The sequence below is a fragment of the Perognathus longimembris genome, chromosome 28 (genome assembly GCF_023159225.1).
Source record: "Perognathus longimembris pacificus isolate PPM17 chromosome 28, ASM2315922v1, whole genome shotgun sequence".
Lineage (NCBI taxonomy): Eukaryota > Metazoa > Chordata > Mammalia > Rodentia > Heteromyidae > Perognathus > Perognathus longimembris.
This window is the reverse complement of record NC_063188.1, coordinates 61,672,246-61,693,085: the sequence shown is the minus strand read 5'-3', so window position 1 is coordinate 61,693,085 and position 20,840 is coordinate 61,672,246. Positions and strand designations below refer to the sequence as shown.

The following is a 20,840-nucleotide window of genomic DNA, read 5'->3' as shown; positions in this document are numbered from 1 at the left end:
CCTTATTCTGTCCATTGTGTATAGATGCAAGAGCCCTGTATAAGTTATCATATCCAGTTATATTCTAGATCTGTTTTTTTATTTCTTCCCCATCTTTCTCCTCATTTGTAGCTCTTAGCCATTGAAATCAAGTTCTCTCTTAATTTCTGGGTTCCCGGCCAAAGACTGACTTGTGTCTTATGCTGTCTTATAAATAGGAGTCTTTATTTGAGCTCTGACCTCTTAGAACTTGGGTATGGGCTATGTGATTGTGCCCTGACCTGGCCAACTTATCTACTCCTTCATTTCCTATTTCCCCACACCTCACACTATGACATGCGATAAAGCAGTAGAGTCAGGATTTCCCTAAAGTAATCACTGTCTGAAGGACAGCATAATCTTCAACTGTTTAACATATTTGTATATTGTTTTTAATGCAGACTTTGTCAAGACATGTATCTAGCTATGTCTGAGACAGTTTTTTATATGTGCTTTAAAGACACAATTCCATACACATTTGGAAATGTTTTACATACTAGAAATTCACAGGAAAAAAGCAATTCATAAGGGTTTTAATATAAATGAGCACAAAAAATAATAGTTGTAGTTCATCAGTGGCTAGTAAATTACATTTAAATCAGAGTAAGAATGTCTATCATACTGCTGTTACACACAGTAGGGTGAATAAATAACAATGCACTGTGCATTTCAAAAAGCTAGAAGAAAGAATTTTGAAAGGTTTTGTCATTAAAAACTGTTTGGGGATATTGATATGTTTAATCCACTGGTGACTCACGCCTATAATCCTAGCTACTCAGGAGGCTGATCTGAGGATCACAGTTTAAAGCCAGCCCCATAGGAAACTATGAAACTCTTATCTCCAGTTAACAACCAAAAAGCCAGAAGTGAGCTGGGTACAGGTGGCTCACCTACAATCCTAGCTACTCAGGAGACTGAGATCTGAGGATCATGGTTAGAAGCCAGCCTGAGCAAGAAAGTGAATGAGACTCTTCTCTCCAATAAACCACTCAAAAATCAGAAGTGTTGCTGTGTCTCAAAGTGGTAGAGCACTAGCCTTGAGCAAAAGAGCTCAGGAACAGTGCCCAGGCCCCAAGATCAAGCCCCAGGACCAGCACAAAATTATACATATATGGGGGGTGGAAACATTACATGGTTACCCACTGATTTTTTTAATATTTTTGTTTCAGTTGAAATTTTTTTGCTAGTACTGAGGCTTGAACTCAGTATATCTTGCTCTTCTTAGCTTATCCCCTTGTATCTTGTGCTCTGCCTCTTAAGCCATATCTCCACGTTCAGCTTTTTTTCCACTTCTAGCTTTTTGATGGTTAATTGGACATAAAATTGTCAGAGATTTTTCTGCATATACTGGCTTCAAACTTGCTCCTCAGATCTCAGTTTGCTGAATAGCTAGACATAAGTCACTGTCACCTTGCAAACAAGTTTAATTTTTAAAACAAATAAACAAAAATAAAAAATAGATTCAGATTTCATATTTAAGCTTTTTGTTGTTGTTTGATGTAACAATCACTTGTTGAGCTTTAGTAGAGGCTTAAAGAAAGCATATCCACAAATATAGGAAAAGTCCACTAATTCTCTTCCACTTTCAAATTGTACATCCATATGCAATCAGATTGTCTTCATTTATATCAAGCCAAACTGTTAGAAAAGATCGAGTACAGAAGAAAGTGTGAGAATCCAGCTGTCTTCCACTAATTCACATGAATTCCCATGTTTCTTAATTATTTTTTTGTGGAAACTATAGTAATTTTTCAAAAGATGTTTATGTGTTTAATTTTAAATGAATTAATATGTTTCTCAGTTTCGATTCATAACACTATAGATATAGGTATAACACATGTGAACAGAATTTCTTAAAGGTCATCAATAATTTCTTAAATTATGGACAGGTCCTGAGACCTCAAAAGCTGAGAATTCATATTTTACGTGTGTGCACGCGTGTGTGTGTGTGTGTGTGTGTGTGTGTGTGTGTCCATACTGACTGAGGCTTGAACTCAAGGCCTCACATATTATCTTAAGCTTTTTAGCTCAAAGCCTGTGCTCTATTACTTGAGATACACCTACATTTCTTTGTACCTGTCTTTATAGGTACCTAACATGTTGTGTACATGCTGGTGTTCTCCCTGTCAATAGACACAGCAGATTTGAGGAAGAAGCTGTGAACAAAACTGATATGTCATATAGACTTTGATCTAGCCATACTTGGTCAGAAAGCTCTGGAAGCCATAAACAGGGTCAGACTAGCCTTAGAAACTTCTCAGTGCTGAGAAGGTAACTTCTCTCAGTACCAGCATCTAGCTGTTTGTTCTTTAGAGATTTTTTTCCTTCAAGTTGTAAATCTTACCCTTGCATGGATGGGCCACTGTATGTATCACAGTTTAATTTCTATGACTTCTACACAAGGTTTTATTACACTAAAAGTCTTATAATGAACATTTCCAGGTCTCACTATATATGACCCATTTATTTCAACTAGTATTTAGTAAAATAAAATATGTATATTGGATAATCTCTTGTTGCCTTTTGTAATGGATTTCGAGATATTGTGAAAATTCTAACCAGATGACTCAGGCATAGTTATTTGACTGATAGCACTGTCCATAAAATACTTTGAAGTTTCTGCTCAAAGCCCTTTGCCTCCTTGATACTGGGGCTATTCACAATAAGGCTTGCTGTTTTCTCCTTGAAGGAGTGCTCAGATTGCTGATCTCCAGCAAAAGCTCCTGGATGCAGAAAGTGAAGATGGTCCAAAACAACGCTGGGAGACTATTGCTACAATTCTGGAAGCCAAATGCGCCCTGAGATATTTAATTGGAGAGGTAAACATCACTCTTCCTCCCAACTATTAGCGATCTGGCTGGGTAGGTTGAGATGAACTACCTTGGAATAGTGTGATAGTGTCATTGCTACTTTTCATAATAGAAACCCAGTAATTTAATGAGTAAAGGCTGGTAATGAACAAATATGAGCTAATCACTTACAAATGTGTTATGTAACTGACAAGTTGATACTCATCATGCCTGGCATGTGGCAAGTGTGCAGTACATGTCTGCTGTTGGTATTGGGGGGAGACCAGGATGCCACAGAAGGCTACAGCTTAAATATAAACTAATGCATTGTATTACATTTTAAAACACCTGTGAGATGTAGTCTCAAAAAGTTTGAAGCCAGGCACCTGTGGCTCATACCTGTGATCCTAACTGTTCATGAGGCTAAGATCTGAGGATCACAGTTCAAAGCCAGCCCAGGCAAGAAATCTCCATAAACTACTCAAAAAAAGCTGGAAGTGGTGCTGTAGTTCAAGTGGTAGAGCGCTATCCTAGAGCACAGAGAGGCTCAGTGACAATGCCCGGGGCATGAATTCAAGTCCCAGGACTGACCAGCCAAAAAAAAGTACAGCCCTTTACTGTGCCCTTTTAAGATTGGCTTGTATCTTAAGAGGCTAACACAGAAGGGTAAAGAAAATCTCCATAAAACCCAGAGAGTAGATGGTAAAACTTCTCTTTGGATCCTGTCTGGAGTTACAGCTAAAAAAAAAGTTTAAGATATAATCTAAAAAGAAAAACTGCCTGCAATCCTAGCCAAATAGCTGAGACTGAGAATCATGGTTCAAAGACAACCCAGGCAGGAAAGTCCATGTAATTCGCATCTCCAACTAACCACAAAAAGCCAGAAGTGGAGGTATGGCTCATATGGTAAAGCACCAGCCTTGAGCACAAAAGCCAAGAATAAGGCCCTCTGAATTCAAGCCCCAGTACTAGCAAGAGAAAGAAAAGAAAAGAGAGTGGGAATGGAGGGAGGAAAACCGAGAGAGAAAGAAAAGAGAAAGGCAAAACAGCTTTGACATATCAAAATTTATTTTAAGAAAAAATAACTTCACTGACCTTAAAATCAAATAATATGGTATCTTACATCATCTAGGAAATGATTCTTGGACACATCTAGTGACTGAAGCATTTTTCACCATGACTAGCATACAAACTCTGAATCCACAAGTTCAAGCAAGTGCTACCCTTTTATACAGTTTTGTGTTGGGTTAGCAGATTTATTCTACTAAGGAATCCTGATTAGTCTTGTGAATGCTGGTATTTATGGTGCTCGCCATCTGGGCTAGTAGTGAATGTAAAAGTAGGCCAGCACCGGATATCTGTTGAGCCTGAAGAGCCAGATCTGCAGTTTCAGCTAATGTGTCCACGAGTTCTGACATGCAAACAGACATTCCGAAGCAGAATTGGCCACAAAAGTGTGTCCTATGGATTTTGCTTTAAAATTAAGGGGGAAAACTCCTGAAATATCAGAATCTTGGGGGTTGTCAGATACTGCCTGCATTAGATTTATTCTTGCCTTGAGACAATGACCAACCTTAGTGATGGCCTTTTAGTCCTAAGACACATGTCTCAGCAAAAATCTGGACTCTTGGCTTAGGATGAGAACAGTAGTGTTGTTATTATTTGGTGTCAGTATACACATGACAGGAAAAAATAAGAATGGACTTGGACATGGAGGAACTTTTCTCAGACCATTTTAAGACAGCTAACATTTTCCTAAATAATGAATAAGGTGCAATAGGTCATTCTCCAAATACAATGATCTTCCTTTTATCCCTTCTAGCTGGTCTCCTCCAAAATACAGGTCAGCAAGCTTGAAAGCAGCCTGAAACAGAGCAAGGCTAGCTGTGCTGACATGCAGAAGATGCTGTTTGAGGAGCGAAATCACTTTGCTGAGGTTGAAATAAATTTAAAGGCTGAGCTGGATGGAGTGGAGAGACAGCACCAAGAGAAGGTAAACTCTGACTGAGGGTTTCCTCAAAAAGCTGTGGTAACAGTGGCTCGTGCCTGCAATGCTAGCTACTCAGGAGGCTGAGGATCACAGTGTGAAGCCAGCCCAGGCAGGAAAATTTATGAGACTCATATCCAATTAACCAGCAAAAAGCCAGAAGTGGGGCCTTGGTGGCAATAGGGCAGGGGTGGGTAGGGATAAAGGCAGGCAAGAGTGAAAAAAGTCCCTGAGTTTCAAGCCCCAGTACATAGAAAAAAGAGCTCTGTGGTCTTTTCCACATTTTCAAACAAAAGCTCACTTGTCTAAGTTTTTATCTACCAGTGATGACTCTTAGCCTCCCACTTGAACCCCAAGATAAATGTGCTAAGAAACATTATTGCTATCCTTACTACTTCAATGCATTTAGAGTTTACCTCTAAACCACAAGAGAATTGTCTGGACACTATGTGAACTTTCTCCCTTTCTTTTGTGTCTCTCTCTAGATGCTGTACCTGCTCAGTCAGCTGCGGGAAAGTCAAATGGCCGAGAAGCAGCTGGAGGAGTCAGTTAGTGAAAAGGGACAGCAGCTCCTGTGTAGACTGCAATGTCAGGTATGAGATGGAGGCAAAGTTCTCCCAGACATGAGCTTCAAGCACCTCGTTGACAATTCTGTCTCGTTGACATTATTGTACTTGCAGCAGAACATAATTAACTACTGAAGAAATGCTTATAATGGTAGCTTTTTACTGATTTCTACCCTGTTTGATCAGGTTAGAGGAGGTAAGCAGAATGTAGCTGCACTCATAATAAGATTTGCTACCAGAATGGCCAGCACATACTCCATTCCAGACTTTGAGGCCTCCTGGTTCTTCTGCATCCACCTTGAGCTCTAAAGAACTGAGGAAGTGAAGTCATCTAGTAGTTAGAATCCTAGGGCTATTCCACTGAATCTTCCTGAGCTTGTTCTTGAGCTGAGACCTGACATGTTTGTAAAATGCCTAGAATCTGAATTTCTTCCAGAACACCACACCCTTTAGTAGTGTAGCATGTTGGAACACTATTTTAGTCCAACTCAATCTTTTTCCTGCACTGCCCCTCTTAGTGTTTCCTTGGCTGTCTCCTACCTAAGACATAACCCATAAACTTAGTTATGGTTGTATGTATGAATCCAGTTGTCTTGAGTGCTGGAAAATTTAGTCAAACGCTCTCTGCTTTGTTTGGAAGGGTTAGGAGAAGCATCTGTAGACTTCAGGAAACAAGCTGACTTCTGTGGATTTCTAAATTGACATGATGTGAATAGGGATGAAGAGGCTATAGAGAATAGGAAAGAATAAGGAAGGCTCCTGGACAGCCCATGGTACCTACTGGTGTGATCAGGGCTGCGGGCAAGCATTGGAATAGAAGTGCCATTCAGGGCACCTGGGAGCTGGGAATAAGACATTTTTCTGTGTGCCAATGCCTGCTGTGCAAAAATCATCTACTGCCAGCAACTTGGCAGCAGCATGTTTTCATCTATGGGAGTTGTTTGGTAACCCACATGGAGTGTCCAAAAATAACCCCACCTATCACTGCACTCTCTGGAAACAGGATGAGGAACTTAGGAAGATGCAAGACTTGTGTGAGCAAAACCAGCAGCTTCTCGAAGAAAATGAAATCCTCAAGCAGGTAATACAGTCTCTGTCTGTCTGACACACACACACACACACACACACACACACACACACACACACACCACCACCACCCCCCCCACTGGGAGACCCTGCTGCCACTGAGCTTGACATTTGAGAACAACAACCCTCAGTTTGATGGTGAGGACTAAAAATACAGGTTTTTTAAAATATGCCCTTTCCTGATTCTCATCTGATCTTAGAACGTAGGAGTCCTTCAACATGCTCTACTACAACCCTGCCTCACTTCACTGTGGTGTAGAGTGGAGCTAGTCTAGGTCTAAGAATTTTCATGATTTAACACAAACACTCCCCCAAACTGCCTATATCATACACTTTGTCTCCTTTTTTTGTAAATAGCTTTTATTGTTATTATAAAGGCGATGTACAGAGGGGTTAGAGTTACATAAGTCAAGTCATAAGAGTACATTTCTTGTCTTTTTTTTTTTTTGCCGGTCCTGGTGCTTGAACTCAGGGCCTGAGCACTGTCACTGGCTTCTTTTTGCTCAAGGCTAGTACTCTACCACTTGAGCCACAGCACCACTTCTGGCTTTGTCTGTATGTGTGGTGCTGAGGAATCGAACCCAGGGTTTCATGTACAAGAGGCAAGCAAACTACTACTATACCATATTCCCAGCCCCAGTACATTTCTTTTTGAACAATGTCACCTCTCTTTTTCAAATAGAAACTGGCCCTCTTCCAAGTAGCCAGCAACCAGAACCCTCATCTTAAGGATATCCGCCAATCTCCAGACTCTTCCTTTGAGTATATGCCACCTAAGGTAAAATGTTTGGTGCCTGTGATACCTTTGCATAGCCCAGGTTTGGGGTGAGTGTGCTAAAATCACATGTTATAAGAGGCTAAAAATTAATGTTCCCAAATTCTACTCTCTCAGAGTCTCTGATAAAGCTGTGATACAATCCTAAGGAAAATAGCCATTCTCCTTTCTCAGAAGGCTGTCACCATACATTGACATTATATAACACTACTGAGAAGTGAGGAGGAGTAAGAGCAATGAACAATGTTCAGCTGTCCATCTGCAGACACTTATCTCTTCATGCCATGACATATAAGTCCTCCCTTCCTCCTTCAGATTGATTAGTGTTTGCTTTCTATCTCTTCAAAGACTCTGCAAGGCCAAAGGCTAACGCAAAATCTTGTTCAGATTGGCAAAGCCAAAAGTATATTTAAGGAGGCTGAAATCTCTGTTCTGAGAAATACAGCTGGCAACAGCTACTAGGAAGATAGGATGCCATATTGTTGGATTTTTTTTCCATTTTTATTAAATAGCCACTTAAAACTTCTCAGCCGAAACCTTCTCGTGTTAAAGAAAAGTTCCTGGACCAAAGTATGGACATCGAGGATCTACAGTGTTCTTCAGAGCAATCAGTGAATGAACACGAGAATGATGGTGATGGTGATGGTGACAGTGACAGTGACAGTGACAACAAGGAAGATGAGGAATGGAAACCAACCAAATTAGTTAAGGTGTCCAGGAAGACCATCCAAGGGGTAGGATCCATCTCCTTAACTCTGCCAAGGGTTCTGTGAACTGTCAGTTGGACCGCTTTCTGAATCCAGGAATGTGCTGGCCTGTGTCTCAGCCTCTTGGGTTCTCTTCAGAGGCACTCAGCTTCTCCCAAGCAGGGCAGGTTGGGGGGGTTGGGGGGTATTGGGCCAGCTAGTCTGAATATGTAGTGTTCTATACCATTCCATGGAGGCTGATCCATAACAATCTTTCATATTATTTTTGTCAGTTGTGGGGCTTAAACTCAGGGCCTGAGCATTGTCCCTGAGCTCTTTTGCTCAAGACTTTCACTCTTCCACTTTAAGCCACAGTGCCCCTTCTAATAATTCATATTTTTATAGCCATTTGCAGTCTAGAAAACATTCTCATAATCTTGTAGTCTTGTAATCTTGTAATCTTTTAGTCTTGTAATCTTTTAGTCATCACCGGAAGCCCACTGAGATATTTGCTATCTGCATCTTACAGCTAGACTTCAGATCCAGAAAGGAAATGACCTTGCCCAAGGTCATTAAAACAAATGATAATCAAGACTTCAAATGAAATATTCTGACTCCAAGTCCACCTTATTTCTACCACATTGTAGTCATTGTGGTCAGCTTAGTAGGTACTTCATCTTCCTTGGCTATTAGAGTTGTATTTGCTCACTAGGCTAAGGGGCAAAGAAAGGTGTAGGAGAAGGGGGAAGATTAAGACCAAACACCCAGTGGGGCACTGGTGACTCATGCCTGTAATCCTAGCTACTCAGGAATGTTGAGATCTGAGATTTCAAGCCAGCCTGGCCAAAAAGTCCTGATACTTGTTATTTCCAATTAACCAGCAAAAAGTTGGAAGTAGAGGTGTGGCTCAAGTAGTGGATCACCATCCTTGAGCAGAAAAAGCCAAGGCCCTGAGTTCAAGCTCAGTACCAGCACACGAGAAAAAAAGAACAAACACCTCTAGTTAAAAACAATCTGACTTTAAACCAGGCTTTATTTAGTTACACAATGCTAGTCTTAAATAATTATTAAACATGGATATTTTATGTTAAAACATTAACTTGAGGGGCACTAAAGTTCACCACCAACAGCCCAATTATGCCCCACAGCAACATTCCACTTTCACAGAACAGTTCACAAATTACCTTAGCTGGCCTCCAAAAACTTCCTTGATGTGAATAGCTGATAGTATATGATGTGAGGGACTGAGCCTTGTGAAGCCAAACACCAGAACAAGTCAGTCTTAAGGAAAAAAGCTGTGTGATGTGATTTAGTCAGCAGAGTCCTCAGGATTACAGCATTCCATAGCTCCTGGTAGGAGCTAGAGCTTCTTGGTCCCAAAGCACTTGTAATTTAATGAAGAAAGAAGGGAGGGAAACCTCAGCATAATGCCATGGGCTGGTAGTTCATGCCTGTAATCCTAGCTACTCTACTAGAGAGGCTGAGATCTAAGGATCTCAGTTTGAAGCCAGCCCTGTCTGGAAAGTCCTGGGAGACTCTTAACTCCAATTAACCACCAGAAAACTGGAAGTGGATCTGTGGCTCTAACTGGTAGAATGCTGGCCTTGAGCAAAATAGCTCAGAAACAGGTGCCCAGTCCATGAGGTGAAGCCCCATGACTGACAGAAGAAAAAAAAAACAGCTATTCAAAACCAAAATAAGAGATATTGTTTAGGAAGGTGCCATTACAACTGCTGATCATCTCTACATAATGAGATGGAAATGGGTAATAAAGAGGATAACAGGAAGAAATTGGAAAGAGTTGAAGGCAATAGGAGAACAGAATACAGGACACTTAAGGAAAATGAGGCAGAATATGTCTGTTTTCCATTTACTCCATAAACATGTATAGACACTGGTATGATTGAAGTGGAGAGCATGAGCTGCTTTTTTTCTTTTGATGCCAATACTGGGGCTTGAATACAAGGCCTGAGTGCTGTCCCTTAGCTTTTTTACTTAAAGGTGGTTCTCTACCAGTTGAGTCAGAGCTGTACTTTCAGCTTCTTGCTTGTTAATTGGAGTGTCTAGGACTTTTCTCCCTAGACTGGCTTTAAATAAACCATGATCTTTAAATCTGTTTCCTAAGTAGCTAGGATTATAGGCAAGAGTCACTGGCACTCTGCAGCATGAACTTTTTTTAGTGTGTGTGTGTGTGTGTGTGTGTGTGTGTGTGTGTGTGTGTGTATGTGTATACATATATATATTTAATACGCAGCATGAACCTTTTTTTGCCAGTCTTGGAGCTTGAACTCAGGGCCTGGGCACTATCCCTGAGCTTCTTTTGCTCAAGGCTAGCTCTCTACCACTTGAGCCATGGTGCCACTTCTGGCTTTTTCTGTTTATCTGGTACTGAGGAATCAAACCCAGGGCTACATGCACTCTTCCACTAAGCCACATTCCCAGCCCTCAGCATGAACTTTTGAAAAAGGTCACCAACAGAACTGAAAATTATACATGGAAACAAATGGAAGAAGACTTAAAACCTCTGGAAAAGACCAAAGCAGATATGCATATACTTGTCCCTGAAGAAAACTTAATATAGTTATTAGAGAACTATTGCTCTAACATAAAAGGGAGATACTAAAAAATAGCAACTATTACAAGTAAAATGATAGCAGTCATGAATGATAGATCCTACTTTTAATGCAGTGAGAGGGATTCTACCTAGGATTTTTGCCTTGGATTTATAATTTGGGGGGAATATAACTGGGATTTATGGGGAGCAAGCTGACTTAAAATCTGATTTTCCTGTAGGAACCTCAAAATGTGCAGATGGGGTGATTCTTGGTTAAGCTGCTTGCATGAGGTGCACATGAAGGTGGCCATCTTTATTATTATTGCTACAACCCAGCTTGGGATAGCTGGTATTAGTCCTAGGTTATTCAGGAGACAGGGTCAGCACAAAAATGACGACTTGTACAAAGTCCTCAACCACATTCCTGCTTGTGCTAAGTACATGCTAAGGAGTAGATCATATGCTATAGTAAAAAAAAAGGAACAACTTAGAATCTAGATAGACACAGGTTGTAGTCTTGACTTGCCAGTGGTTCGTTGTATGACCTTGAAGAAGTCATTTCATCTCTCTGAGCCTCAGATTCTTTATCTATACAATGAAGGGATTAGACTAAAATAGATGTCTAAAATCCATTCCAGTGCTAGTGTCCTTTATCAAAGTAATAGCCAATGTTGTGTAAACGGGTCTTAATGATACTCCCTTTATATGTTGTTATCTAGTACTAAAGAAGTTACAAGGAAGAATATATGCAAAAGCACCTTGTGAAGGACAAAATACCATGCAGGTGGTTAGTAAAGCACTGTAAGCATTTTAGAAATGCACTTATTTCTCACCTGTGACATAACAAAAAGGGAAACAACATTCTTCTCTCCCACATACTGATGAAGAGGTAGAGATGAACTTGGATAAAGTGACTTGTCCAAGGTAATACCCAGTATTAAATTTAGGACTAAAGCCCAAGTCTGCTAATTCCTAATCTGATTTTTCTTTCTTAACCTGATATTCTTTAAGTTCAAATATTGACCAGATATTAGCTCTGTGTGTGTTGTGCTGGGAACAGAACTGACTCCATCGTGATTAAGGAAACATGGTAGGAAATGTTGGGGGGAGTAGAGCTGACTCCATCTTGATTATTAGGTCAACCTGACCACCAAATTCTTGCTTGCTTGTTGCTTGCTCTACCCCCTGCATCAACCCCCGACATCTGTGCTATGCTTTTACCTTTATAAACCCAAATTTGAGGACTGCTCAGGGTCATGGTGGCAGCTCCCGAGTCTGCACTGTGTCCCTGGCCAGTCAGGTCGCTTTTTGCTTCCCCAGTAAACCCATCTTTTTGCTTGAGACTTTCTCTGAGTGGTAGACTCTTAGGGGGACAGGGAATCCCCTCCCTCGGACTCTGTGACATTTCTCACCCCGTAACACTAATCCCTGGGTTTGAACTAGGCATTGTCACTGAGCTTTTTGTACTCAGGTACAAAATTGCTTTTTGGTGATTAATTGAATATGAGAGTCTCCTGGACTTTCCTGCCTGGGCTGCCTTCAAACTAAGATCTTGAGATCTCAGCCTCCTACGTAACTAGTAGAGGTGTGAGCCACTGGTTTTAGCTTTCTAAGATACAATATAACACTGAACTCAGTGCTAGTAGAATTATAGACTCCAAAGCAATAGTTTTCAACCCTAGCTGTACATTGGAATCCCAAAGGGAGCTTTTAAACTTAAGAAGCCTGGGCTTTCATCTCCAGATATTCTTATTTAATTGGACTAAAGAAGGACCTGACCTTTTAGAAAAGCTCTCCAGAGATGTCTTATGTGCAGCCAAAGTTGAGAACCATGGGCTTAAGAAATCCCCAGAGATCTTTCAGTTGTGCTTTGTACCCTACATAAAGAATCTTTTTGTTACTTTTTGGGACAGACTGGTGGCTTGCCAGCAGTTGTGATCCATATATGCACACACATGTGTGAGCCCAGCCCACATGGATATGTATTTGTAGTTTATGATGGTGTCACAATCATGGTTCCTGTCTAACATTAACATCTCCTTCCAGAAATGAGAAAATAGGATGCATTTGTGGGTCATGAGCATGGCATCCATGTGACTGCAAATCTGTCATATGCTTCGTGCCTGTTCTGCATTACCATTACCAAGCATTTGTCTAGCCTTTTTTTGCTGCAATACTGGAGTAAGGGGACACAGTCTCAAAAGACAGCTCATTGTGAGGTACCAATTGATAGAAAGGTGCTGCTTGGTTAGCTGAAATGTATTGTCCCAAGCTCCCAAAGGATCTTGGCTATAGAAGGTCTAATCATTCTTTATGATAACCCTCAGATTGTTTATATATTATCCCTCTGGATAAAAACAGAAGCATGGACATGGGAACAGTATTTTTGAAGCATTTAGGTGATTTGTAAATGGAGCAGGTCCATACCCAGCTTATTGCAATCAGTGGATCAGTGACATCGTGGTGAGGTGTCTCTAGGACATGTCTTAGAACACTGTCATTTAGCAGGACTCACACTTGTAATCCTAGCTACTCAGGAGGCTGAGATCTGAGGATTGAGGTTCAAAGCCAGCCTGAACAGAAAAATTCGTGAGACTCTCATCTCCAATTATCTACAAAAAAAACACCAGAATTTGAGCTGTGGCTCAAAGTGGTAGAGCACTAATCTTGAGCATGAAGCTCAGGAACAGCACCCAGACCCTTAGTTCAAGCTCCAAGACTGGCACCAAAAAACAAAAACAAAAACAAAAACGAACTTGTCTTTTTCTCTGTTTTACTCAAGGCAGCAAAGGTATATTTTAGGTATCATTCTAACATTTAGTGTTGGCAAAAGTGAGTAAGATAGTTACTCTTTTCACTTGCTCTTAGATGTATGAGGTGGTTTTCCTTTCTGGAAAGTTACTTCAACATATTGTCAAAAGCCTTAAAACATTCCTATCACACTCACCTCAGCAGCACGTATACTTTTTTTTTTTAAGCCTTCTTCCTAAATTATACATGCAGTAATTTATAGTGAGGAAATGGTGATTAGCATGTAAATAGATGTATTCATTCCACAAATCATTTCTGAGTACCTGTGTGCCAGGAATGAGTATTGTTCATACGTGTTGCTAATACAACAAATAAGACATGAAATACATTCTTATCACAAGAAATACACAGTAACAAAAAAAAAACCAAACAGTTGTTGATGGCAATGTTAAAAAAAGAAAAGAATCTATAATGGCATGCCATAGAAAATGATAGGTTGGGGAAGAGAACTTGGGATGACAAGATGTCTGAGAAAAGGGATAAGTTACAAAAAGAGTCATAAGAACAACATTTCAGGAAAGAGGCACAGCCAAGCATGATGGGGCACACCTGTAATCCCAGCATGCAGGATCTTGAGGCAGGAAGATTGCAAGTTTATGGCAAGACTGGGATGCATAGCTACATCCTATCTCTAGAAAAGAAAAAAGGGAAAAGGAACAATAAATACACAGGAATGAGCTTAGTATCTCAAGGAACAGCTAAAAATGCCATTGTGACTAGAGTATGTTCAGAAGTAGGAGGGGAAAGTAGGGGTACTTAAGCAGATCATGGAGAATTTGTCAAGCATGGTAAACTTTATATTTTATTTATGTACAAGGATACTTACTGCAATGTGATATTTAATCATGAACTATTTCTTTCAAAACTTTAGATATTGATATTTAGCAGTAGGGAAGTGCACTGACATGTCCACATGATGAAATGATATATGTCACTATTTTTTTATTAAACTTTTATCTTTATTGTCAAAGTGTGGTACAGAGGGGTTACAGATTCATAATGTAAGGCAGTGAGTACATTTCTTGTTCAACTCGTTACCTCCTCCCTCATTTTTCCCCTACCTCCCCGCTCTCCCTTTCCCTCTCCCCCCAAGACTTGTGCAGTTGGTTTACACCAAATGGTTTTGTAAGTATTGCTTTTGGAATGTTTGGCCAAGTGCCAATGGCTCACACTTGTAATCTTAGCTATTCTGGAGGCTAAGGTCTGAGGATCACAGTTCAAAGCCAGCAGGGAATTACTTCCAATTAATCTCCAAAAAGCCAGAAGTGGAGTTGTAGCTCCAGTGGTAAAGCACTAGCCTTGAATGAAAAAGCTCCAGGGCAGTGCCTAGGCCCTGAGTTCAAGCCCCAGGACTGGCACCAAATAAATCACGTTTGACTTTCAAATTTGTTTTACAAAAATAACATATTAGCATCGCCATAATTACCAAAGAAAGATGTTATATTTTACATTTATAACTACCTAACATAGGTGATGGTTCTCATATGAAAAATACTTAAGAGCTTGCATTATTATTGTAAACTCAGAATGTGATGGGGGAGGAGGGGCAACTGTGATTTTAGGCCTCATTAACCAGACTTTGGATCCGTAACAAAAGAGGCATTTTTCACAATCCATTTCACAATGGTCACACCACATTAAGGAAATTGTGCTCATTTCTAGATCTCATAATTTAAGATGAGCCTTGACAAATTGTTGTATAGTCAAAGTGGTTAAGATCTGGGGAACCACATCATGTAGTGAACCAGAGGTAACCTATCTTTAGCTTTGAAAGGATTTGTACAAAGGGAACTGGGGAGTGTGCTTAAGGTCTAAATGGTTATTATGTGAATATGGGGTTCAGCTGATCCTATGTCATTCCAGATAGCAGAATTGGGTCCTATGGTTAGAACTTCTATAAATACTCTGTCATCTCAGGATAAATAGAGCTTTAGATAATTAGACCAGGAATATTGGAGAACTTCCTGCATCAAACCAGGCTTTACATGGTCATTGAGGTCTCTTCTGATTCTTTTTTTTTTTTTTGGCCAGTCCTGGGCCTTGGACTCAGGGCCTGAGCACTGTCCCTGGCTTCTTCCCGCTAAAGGCTAGCACTCTGCCACTTGAGCCACAGCGCCGCTTCTGGCCGTTTTCTGTATATGTGGTGCTGGGGAATCGAACCTAGGGCCTCGTGTATCCGAGGCAGGCACTCTTGCCACTAGGCTATATCCCCAGCCCTCTTCTGATTCTAATCTTTCATCCTGTGCTACACCACCTAAATCTCTTCTAAGCCAAGCTAGTTAGGAAGCCCACATTCTTCCACCATTTTTTTCTTTTTGTTTGTTTGTTCAGTCATAGGGTTTGAACTCAGGACCTGGGCACTGTTCCTGAGCTCTTTTTCTCAAGGCTAGCACTCTACCACTTTGAGCCACAGCACCACTTCCATTTGAGTGGTTAATTAGAGTTAAAAATCTCACAGGGACTTTTCTGTCCAGACTGGCTTTGAACCGCACTCCTCAGATCTCAGCCTCCTGGGTAGCTAGACTTACAGGCGTGAGCCACCAGCATCCTGCTCTTTTGTAATACAATGTATTAATTGTACATGCTAATAGGGTTCACTGTGGTATTTCCACCCATTCATACTAATCAAATCCAGCCTCCCTTTACCCATCCTATGCACAGGCACATACACACCTTTCCTCCAGTTGCATCTATCTGTGCCACTATTTTTCTAGTAACATTGCTTCTTATAACTCTGATCACCCACTTTTCTCTTTAATTTCTTTATTAATCGCATACACAGTGAACTCTTACATGTGTGTATTAGAAAACATTCAAGATAAGCACTGGTGGCTCACGCCTATAATCCTAGCTAGTTAAGAGGCCAAAATCAGGATCAAGAATCAAAACCAGACTGGGAAGACAAATCCGAGGGACTCTTATCTCTAACCACCAAAAATACAGATGTGGCTGTGGCTCAATAGTAAACCACCAGCCTTGAGCAGAGAAAACCAAGTGAGAGCACAGGCTCTGAGTTTGAGCCCTAATTCTGGCGTGTAGGGTGCGCGCATGTGCACGCGCGCGCGCACACACACACACACACACACAGTATCCACATTGAATAAGTAGGTTTAATACATGGGAAGCTTTCAGAACAGTGCCTGACACACATCATTGTTAGCTAGTTATTCTTGTGGCCTGTTTTTGAGAATGGAAAAAGATTACAGTCTCGGGCTGGGGATATAGCCTAGTGGCAAGAGTGCCTGCCTCAGATACACGAGGCCCTAGGTTCGATTCCCCAGCACCACATATACAGAAAACGGACAGAAGCGGCGCTGTGGCTCAAGTGGCAGAGTGCTAGCCTTGAGCAGGAAGAAGCCAGGGACGGTGCTCCGGCCCTGAGTCGAAGGCCCAGGACTGGCCAAAAAAAAAAAAAAAGATTACAGTCTGGAAAATGGATAAATTGTGTCAAGTACTTAATATGAAACAAATGAAACCAGAGCTACATATGTCAACATATAACAAGATGCCATGTAGATAAAATTTTGGACATTTTATATTTTTATTAAAGATATATGTGCATAGGAAGGATAAATACCTAGTTCAGGAAAATGTTTACTCCTGGGAGGTAAATTGAGTCAGACAAGGGTAGTATACTTGTTGGGGAGGGAATGAGTAAGGTTTTCCTTATAATTATTGTAGTGTATGCTTATGTAAACATGGAAAATTTTTGATGGCCTAATATAAGGGTACATTGTTCCAAATGAGAGCCTCATTGAAATAATTTTCCCCATGTTTGTTCACTCCAACCATTTGGTTTGATACTACATTTGGTGTTTTGTTTGTTTTGTTTTGTTTTAGTGCCTGTTACAGAGCTTGAAATTAGTCTCATGCTCTACCACATGAGCCATGCCTCCACTTCTGGCTTTTGTTTTTGCTGGCTGATCAGATATAAGAGTCTCTGGGATTTGTCTGCCTTGTCTGTCGAGAACCTCCATCCTCAGATCTCAGCCTCCTGAGTAGCTCAGATTACAGGCCTGAGTCACTGGTGCCACGCTTACATTTGCTTTTTGACAGCCATTTCACACTCTTGACTCAGCTTTCTGACACCTCAAATCCCTAGGCCCTTTCTGCACAAGCTACTTTTAAGCCAGAACTCCACTTACATTTATATAGCTGATTTGTGAAGACTAAACAGCAAATGTATATTTATCCCTGATCTATCTTTTTCTTTCAGTCCATGATTCCAGTGTGTCAAAATGTTTTTTAATTACAGTTCTGTCATCTTACCTATTAATCATTCTTCCAGCTTTTTTCTGTTGTTAGAGCAGATAAACATGACTACCCCCTGTAGACTGGCTATGACATACGAATGAGAATTCATATTTATATGTATGAAAATGTCCTAAGAACTGCAGTGTGCTATCGAATCATTAAAGTGTTCAATGATTAAAGTGCCAAGGACAAATCTCAGGCTGACAGGATAAAACATAGAAACAGCTGAATGGAAGTACAAAAGACATGAAGAAACTGCATGTAGGTACCTCCTTGTACTTACATCTAGCCTGCAGTTCTTTCCCTTGATCATAGAATTGTCATGGGTCTTTTCTTTTAAATGTACTGCCCAAGACAGAAAATGGATCTGTCTTACATGACTTTTTCTTAGTAAACCCACTGGCTCTGGTTCTTGGTGTCTGTTGTTACATGAAAACAAAGGAAGCTAGAGTTTTATGAAGATGATAGCTCTGGCCTAGAGTTTGATGAAGATAATAGCTCTGTCCTTTTTTAAATTTTCTTTTAAAAGGCTTGCAAATGAAGGGGAAGCAGTTAACTAATGTGTCTTTCTGTAAACCTGTTTTACAGTGTTCCTGCAAGGGCTGGTGTGGGAACAAGCAGTGTGGGTGCAGGAAACAGAGGTCAGACTGTAGTGTGGCGTGCAGCTGTGACCCCACAAAGTGTCGGAACCGCCAGCAAAACCAGGTAGGATTAGTGCTTTTCAATTCATCATCCCTTCAGTCCTCCTACTGGTTTTCACCTTTTGCTCTCCCATCCTGAAACCTGCAGTCTCCTTCTCTGCATCCAGAAAGATACATTTGCCCTCCCTTGCCCACCTGCCCACAGACCCTTCAGAAACCACAGCCTTTCCCAAGAGACTCTTAGAGATGGGGCTCCATACCCCAGCTTCAGCTGGAAAGCTTCTGTACTATTTCTGGGGTAAGAATGAGGAACAGGAAAGCAGACATTTACAGGTATATAGGCATACAGGATCACACTAGTCCAGAGGCTTAGCTGGAACTGTAAGCCACATGCTAAGGTGGCAGGCAGCTTCCAAAAAGAAAGTTAATCCTGCATCATGAGACGGTTATTAGACCCTCTCCATGGGAACCAGGTCTTTCTAATAGTCACTGATGTGAACCAAGTTCACTATACCTGTGCTCGTTTGTATTGTTCCCACGAATAACAAATCAAGGAAACAATACATGCCCTTAAAAGAACAGAGCTTGCAAGCCAGATCCCTATACTTTGCCTTACACCTACTGGTATGACATCGCCCCATGATGTGTCCTGTGCCACTGCCCTACTCAGTCCTTTGCCTTCCGAGGCTACCTCCAAGAATTGCTTCCTTCAAGGACAGCTTACTAAGCCCTCTGACCTCTCCAAGGACGAGCCCTCTAGGGTGCCTCACATGCACCCAGAGCTGGGCCCTCCCTGGCTGAGCAGCAGCCCTACTCTATAACTCTGGTAGCTGAATTTATAATACTCCTGTTTGCCTAATTTTCAGGATAGTTTGGGTACTGTTGATAAGACCCAGGATTCTGAAGGCTCCTTCAAACTGGAGGATCCCACAGAGGTAACCCCAGGGATGAGCTTCTTCAACCCCGTCTGCACAACCCCCAATAGCAAGGTAGGCAGGTACTGGGAAAATGGTATTCACATCCTGCTCTGCATTCACTATGACAGAGCCTGGTGGGAGAAAGGGGACTGGGAAAAGTATAGTCAGCTTACTGGGAAGAGGGCATTGACTGGAATGTTTCTCTTAATGAAGGGGACACTATTACTGGGAATATGTTGAGCCTTTGTACTGGGTCAGCTGAGCTGTTCTAATCATACTTTCTTTGTCCTTCCTAGATCCTAAAAAAGATGTGTGATGTGGATCCGATGCTGTTAGACAAGACTGCTCTTGCTCTCTCCTTTGACCTCCCAGAACTGAAACATATAGCAACAGAATCACAAGAAAATAAGGCCCCAGGGAAGAAAAAGAAGCGAGCTCTGGGCAGCAATACAAGCTTCTTCTCTGGTTGTTCCCCTATCAAAGAAGAAGCTCACTGAATTTGTAGTATCGTCTCTACCCCCTCCCCTGTCTGCCAGCCAGGAGGGGTTGTCACACCACTCCTGTGGATTTCAGGTTTCTTGTGATTGCAGCAAGGGATAGTGTCACCGAAAAAGAAGGGGACCTTTGTGGAATGGTGGCCCTTAGTGTCCAGTCCCCCACCCCAGACAATTACTTCTTCTTACTGAAGAAAGAGCCAGTGAGCTCTTCATTTACTCATCCGGGAGCAGTTCCCAATGATCTAGCTCTTTTTTTTCTTTGTGAGCATTAAGCCTGTCTCCTGATGGCAGTGAGGCTGAGGCTTCCTCCCTCCCACCCAGTGCATGAGCCTGGACCAGCCCGGAGGCCCGGCTCTGCTCCCTCACTCCACCTCTTAAATGAGTTAAGATCCTTCCGGCTCTTAACTCTGGATTTTAACTGTTTGTACAGAATGTCATGTTAGTGAAGTGAATGAAACATTCTTAAATGTTGAATAAATAAATGTTAGTGCCTCGATTGTTTGGAAAGATCCTTCTACACTAGTGCAAGAAATACACTTTCAAGCCAGAGGCCAGTGACTCATGCCTATAATCCTAGAAACTCAGGAGGCTAAAATCTGAGGATAGCAATTAAATCCAGCTTAGACAGGAAGTCCCGTGAGACTTTTATTTGCAATTAACCACCAAAAAACCAAAGTAGAGTTGTGGTTCAAGTGGCAGAATGCCAGTCTTGAGCACAGAAATTTAGGGACAGTGCCCAGGCCTTGCATGATTGACAAAAACCAAAGTTCCTGAACCTCTCTGCCTATTCTGAGAATATTTCTTAGCTTTTCTAATTTCAGTACTAGGGATTGAGCCCAGAGCCTTCCACATGCTAAGGAAGCCTTCTGCCATGGACCTACACCCCGATTCCTTCCCAAAGAATAGTATGGAGCATGACGTATACCTCTATATTACTTGACAGTTTCCCTGTGAAATTGGAATGATATTGGTAGGCCAGTTGCCTGCCTTCCTATAACCTGCCTGGCTTCCGGATTTGAGAAGAAACCTCTACTTTCGTGCCGTATTTTATTTGTTCCTTACAAAACAATGTTCAAGGTAGATAGGAGGCCATACTTCCTAGAGGAGGAAACAGGGTGTTAGTTCACATCACTATAACAATTAGCTAAGATAATCAGCTTATGAAGGGCATAAGTTTATTTTGGTACAGTTTGGGATGTTCCAGGTTATAGTCTTTGGGAACCTGTGGCGAAACAGCACATCATTTGGAAACTGATGGT

General features: G+C 41.3%; 1 protein-coding gene and 1 non-coding gene across 4 annotated transcripts in view; both read left to right on the top strand.

The window, feature by feature from the left end:
- Kif4a (kinesin family member 4A) overlaps window positions 1-20,075 on the top strand; it is a 100,283-nt gene extending 80,208 nt beyond the window's left edge. The window contains exons 23-31 of one of the 3 annotated variants that reach the window (XM_048336237.1): window positions 2,708-2,837; window positions 4,630-4,800; window positions 5,280-5,387; window positions 6,364-6,441; window positions 7,129-7,224; window positions 7,752-7,955; window positions 18,115-18,231; window positions 19,034-19,156; window positions 19,381-20,075. In XM_048336237.1, coding sequence (XP_048192194.1) covers window positions 2,708-2,837; window positions 4,630-4,800; window positions 5,280-5,387; window positions 6,364-6,441; window positions 7,129-7,224; window positions 7,752-7,955; window positions 18,115-18,231; window positions 19,034-19,156; window positions 19,381-19,581 — 1,228 coding nt within the window. In that variant the 3' untranslated portion in view covers window positions 19,582-20,075. The remainder of the gene's footprint in view (window positions 1-2,707; window positions 2,838-4,629; window positions 4,801-5,279; window positions 5,388-6,363; window positions 6,442-7,128; window positions 7,225-7,751; window positions 7,956-18,114; window positions 18,232-19,033; window positions 19,157-19,380) is intronic. The other 2 variants (XM_048336238.1, XM_048336239.1) reach the window with 2 other exon arrangements.
- LOC125344428 lies at window positions 3,427-3,547 on the top strand. Its single transcript, XR_007209542.1, has one exon. It is a non-coding gene; the product is annotated as a small nucleolar RNA SNORA26 (small nucleolar RNA).
- Window positions 20,076-20,840: the final 765 nt, after the last annotated feature.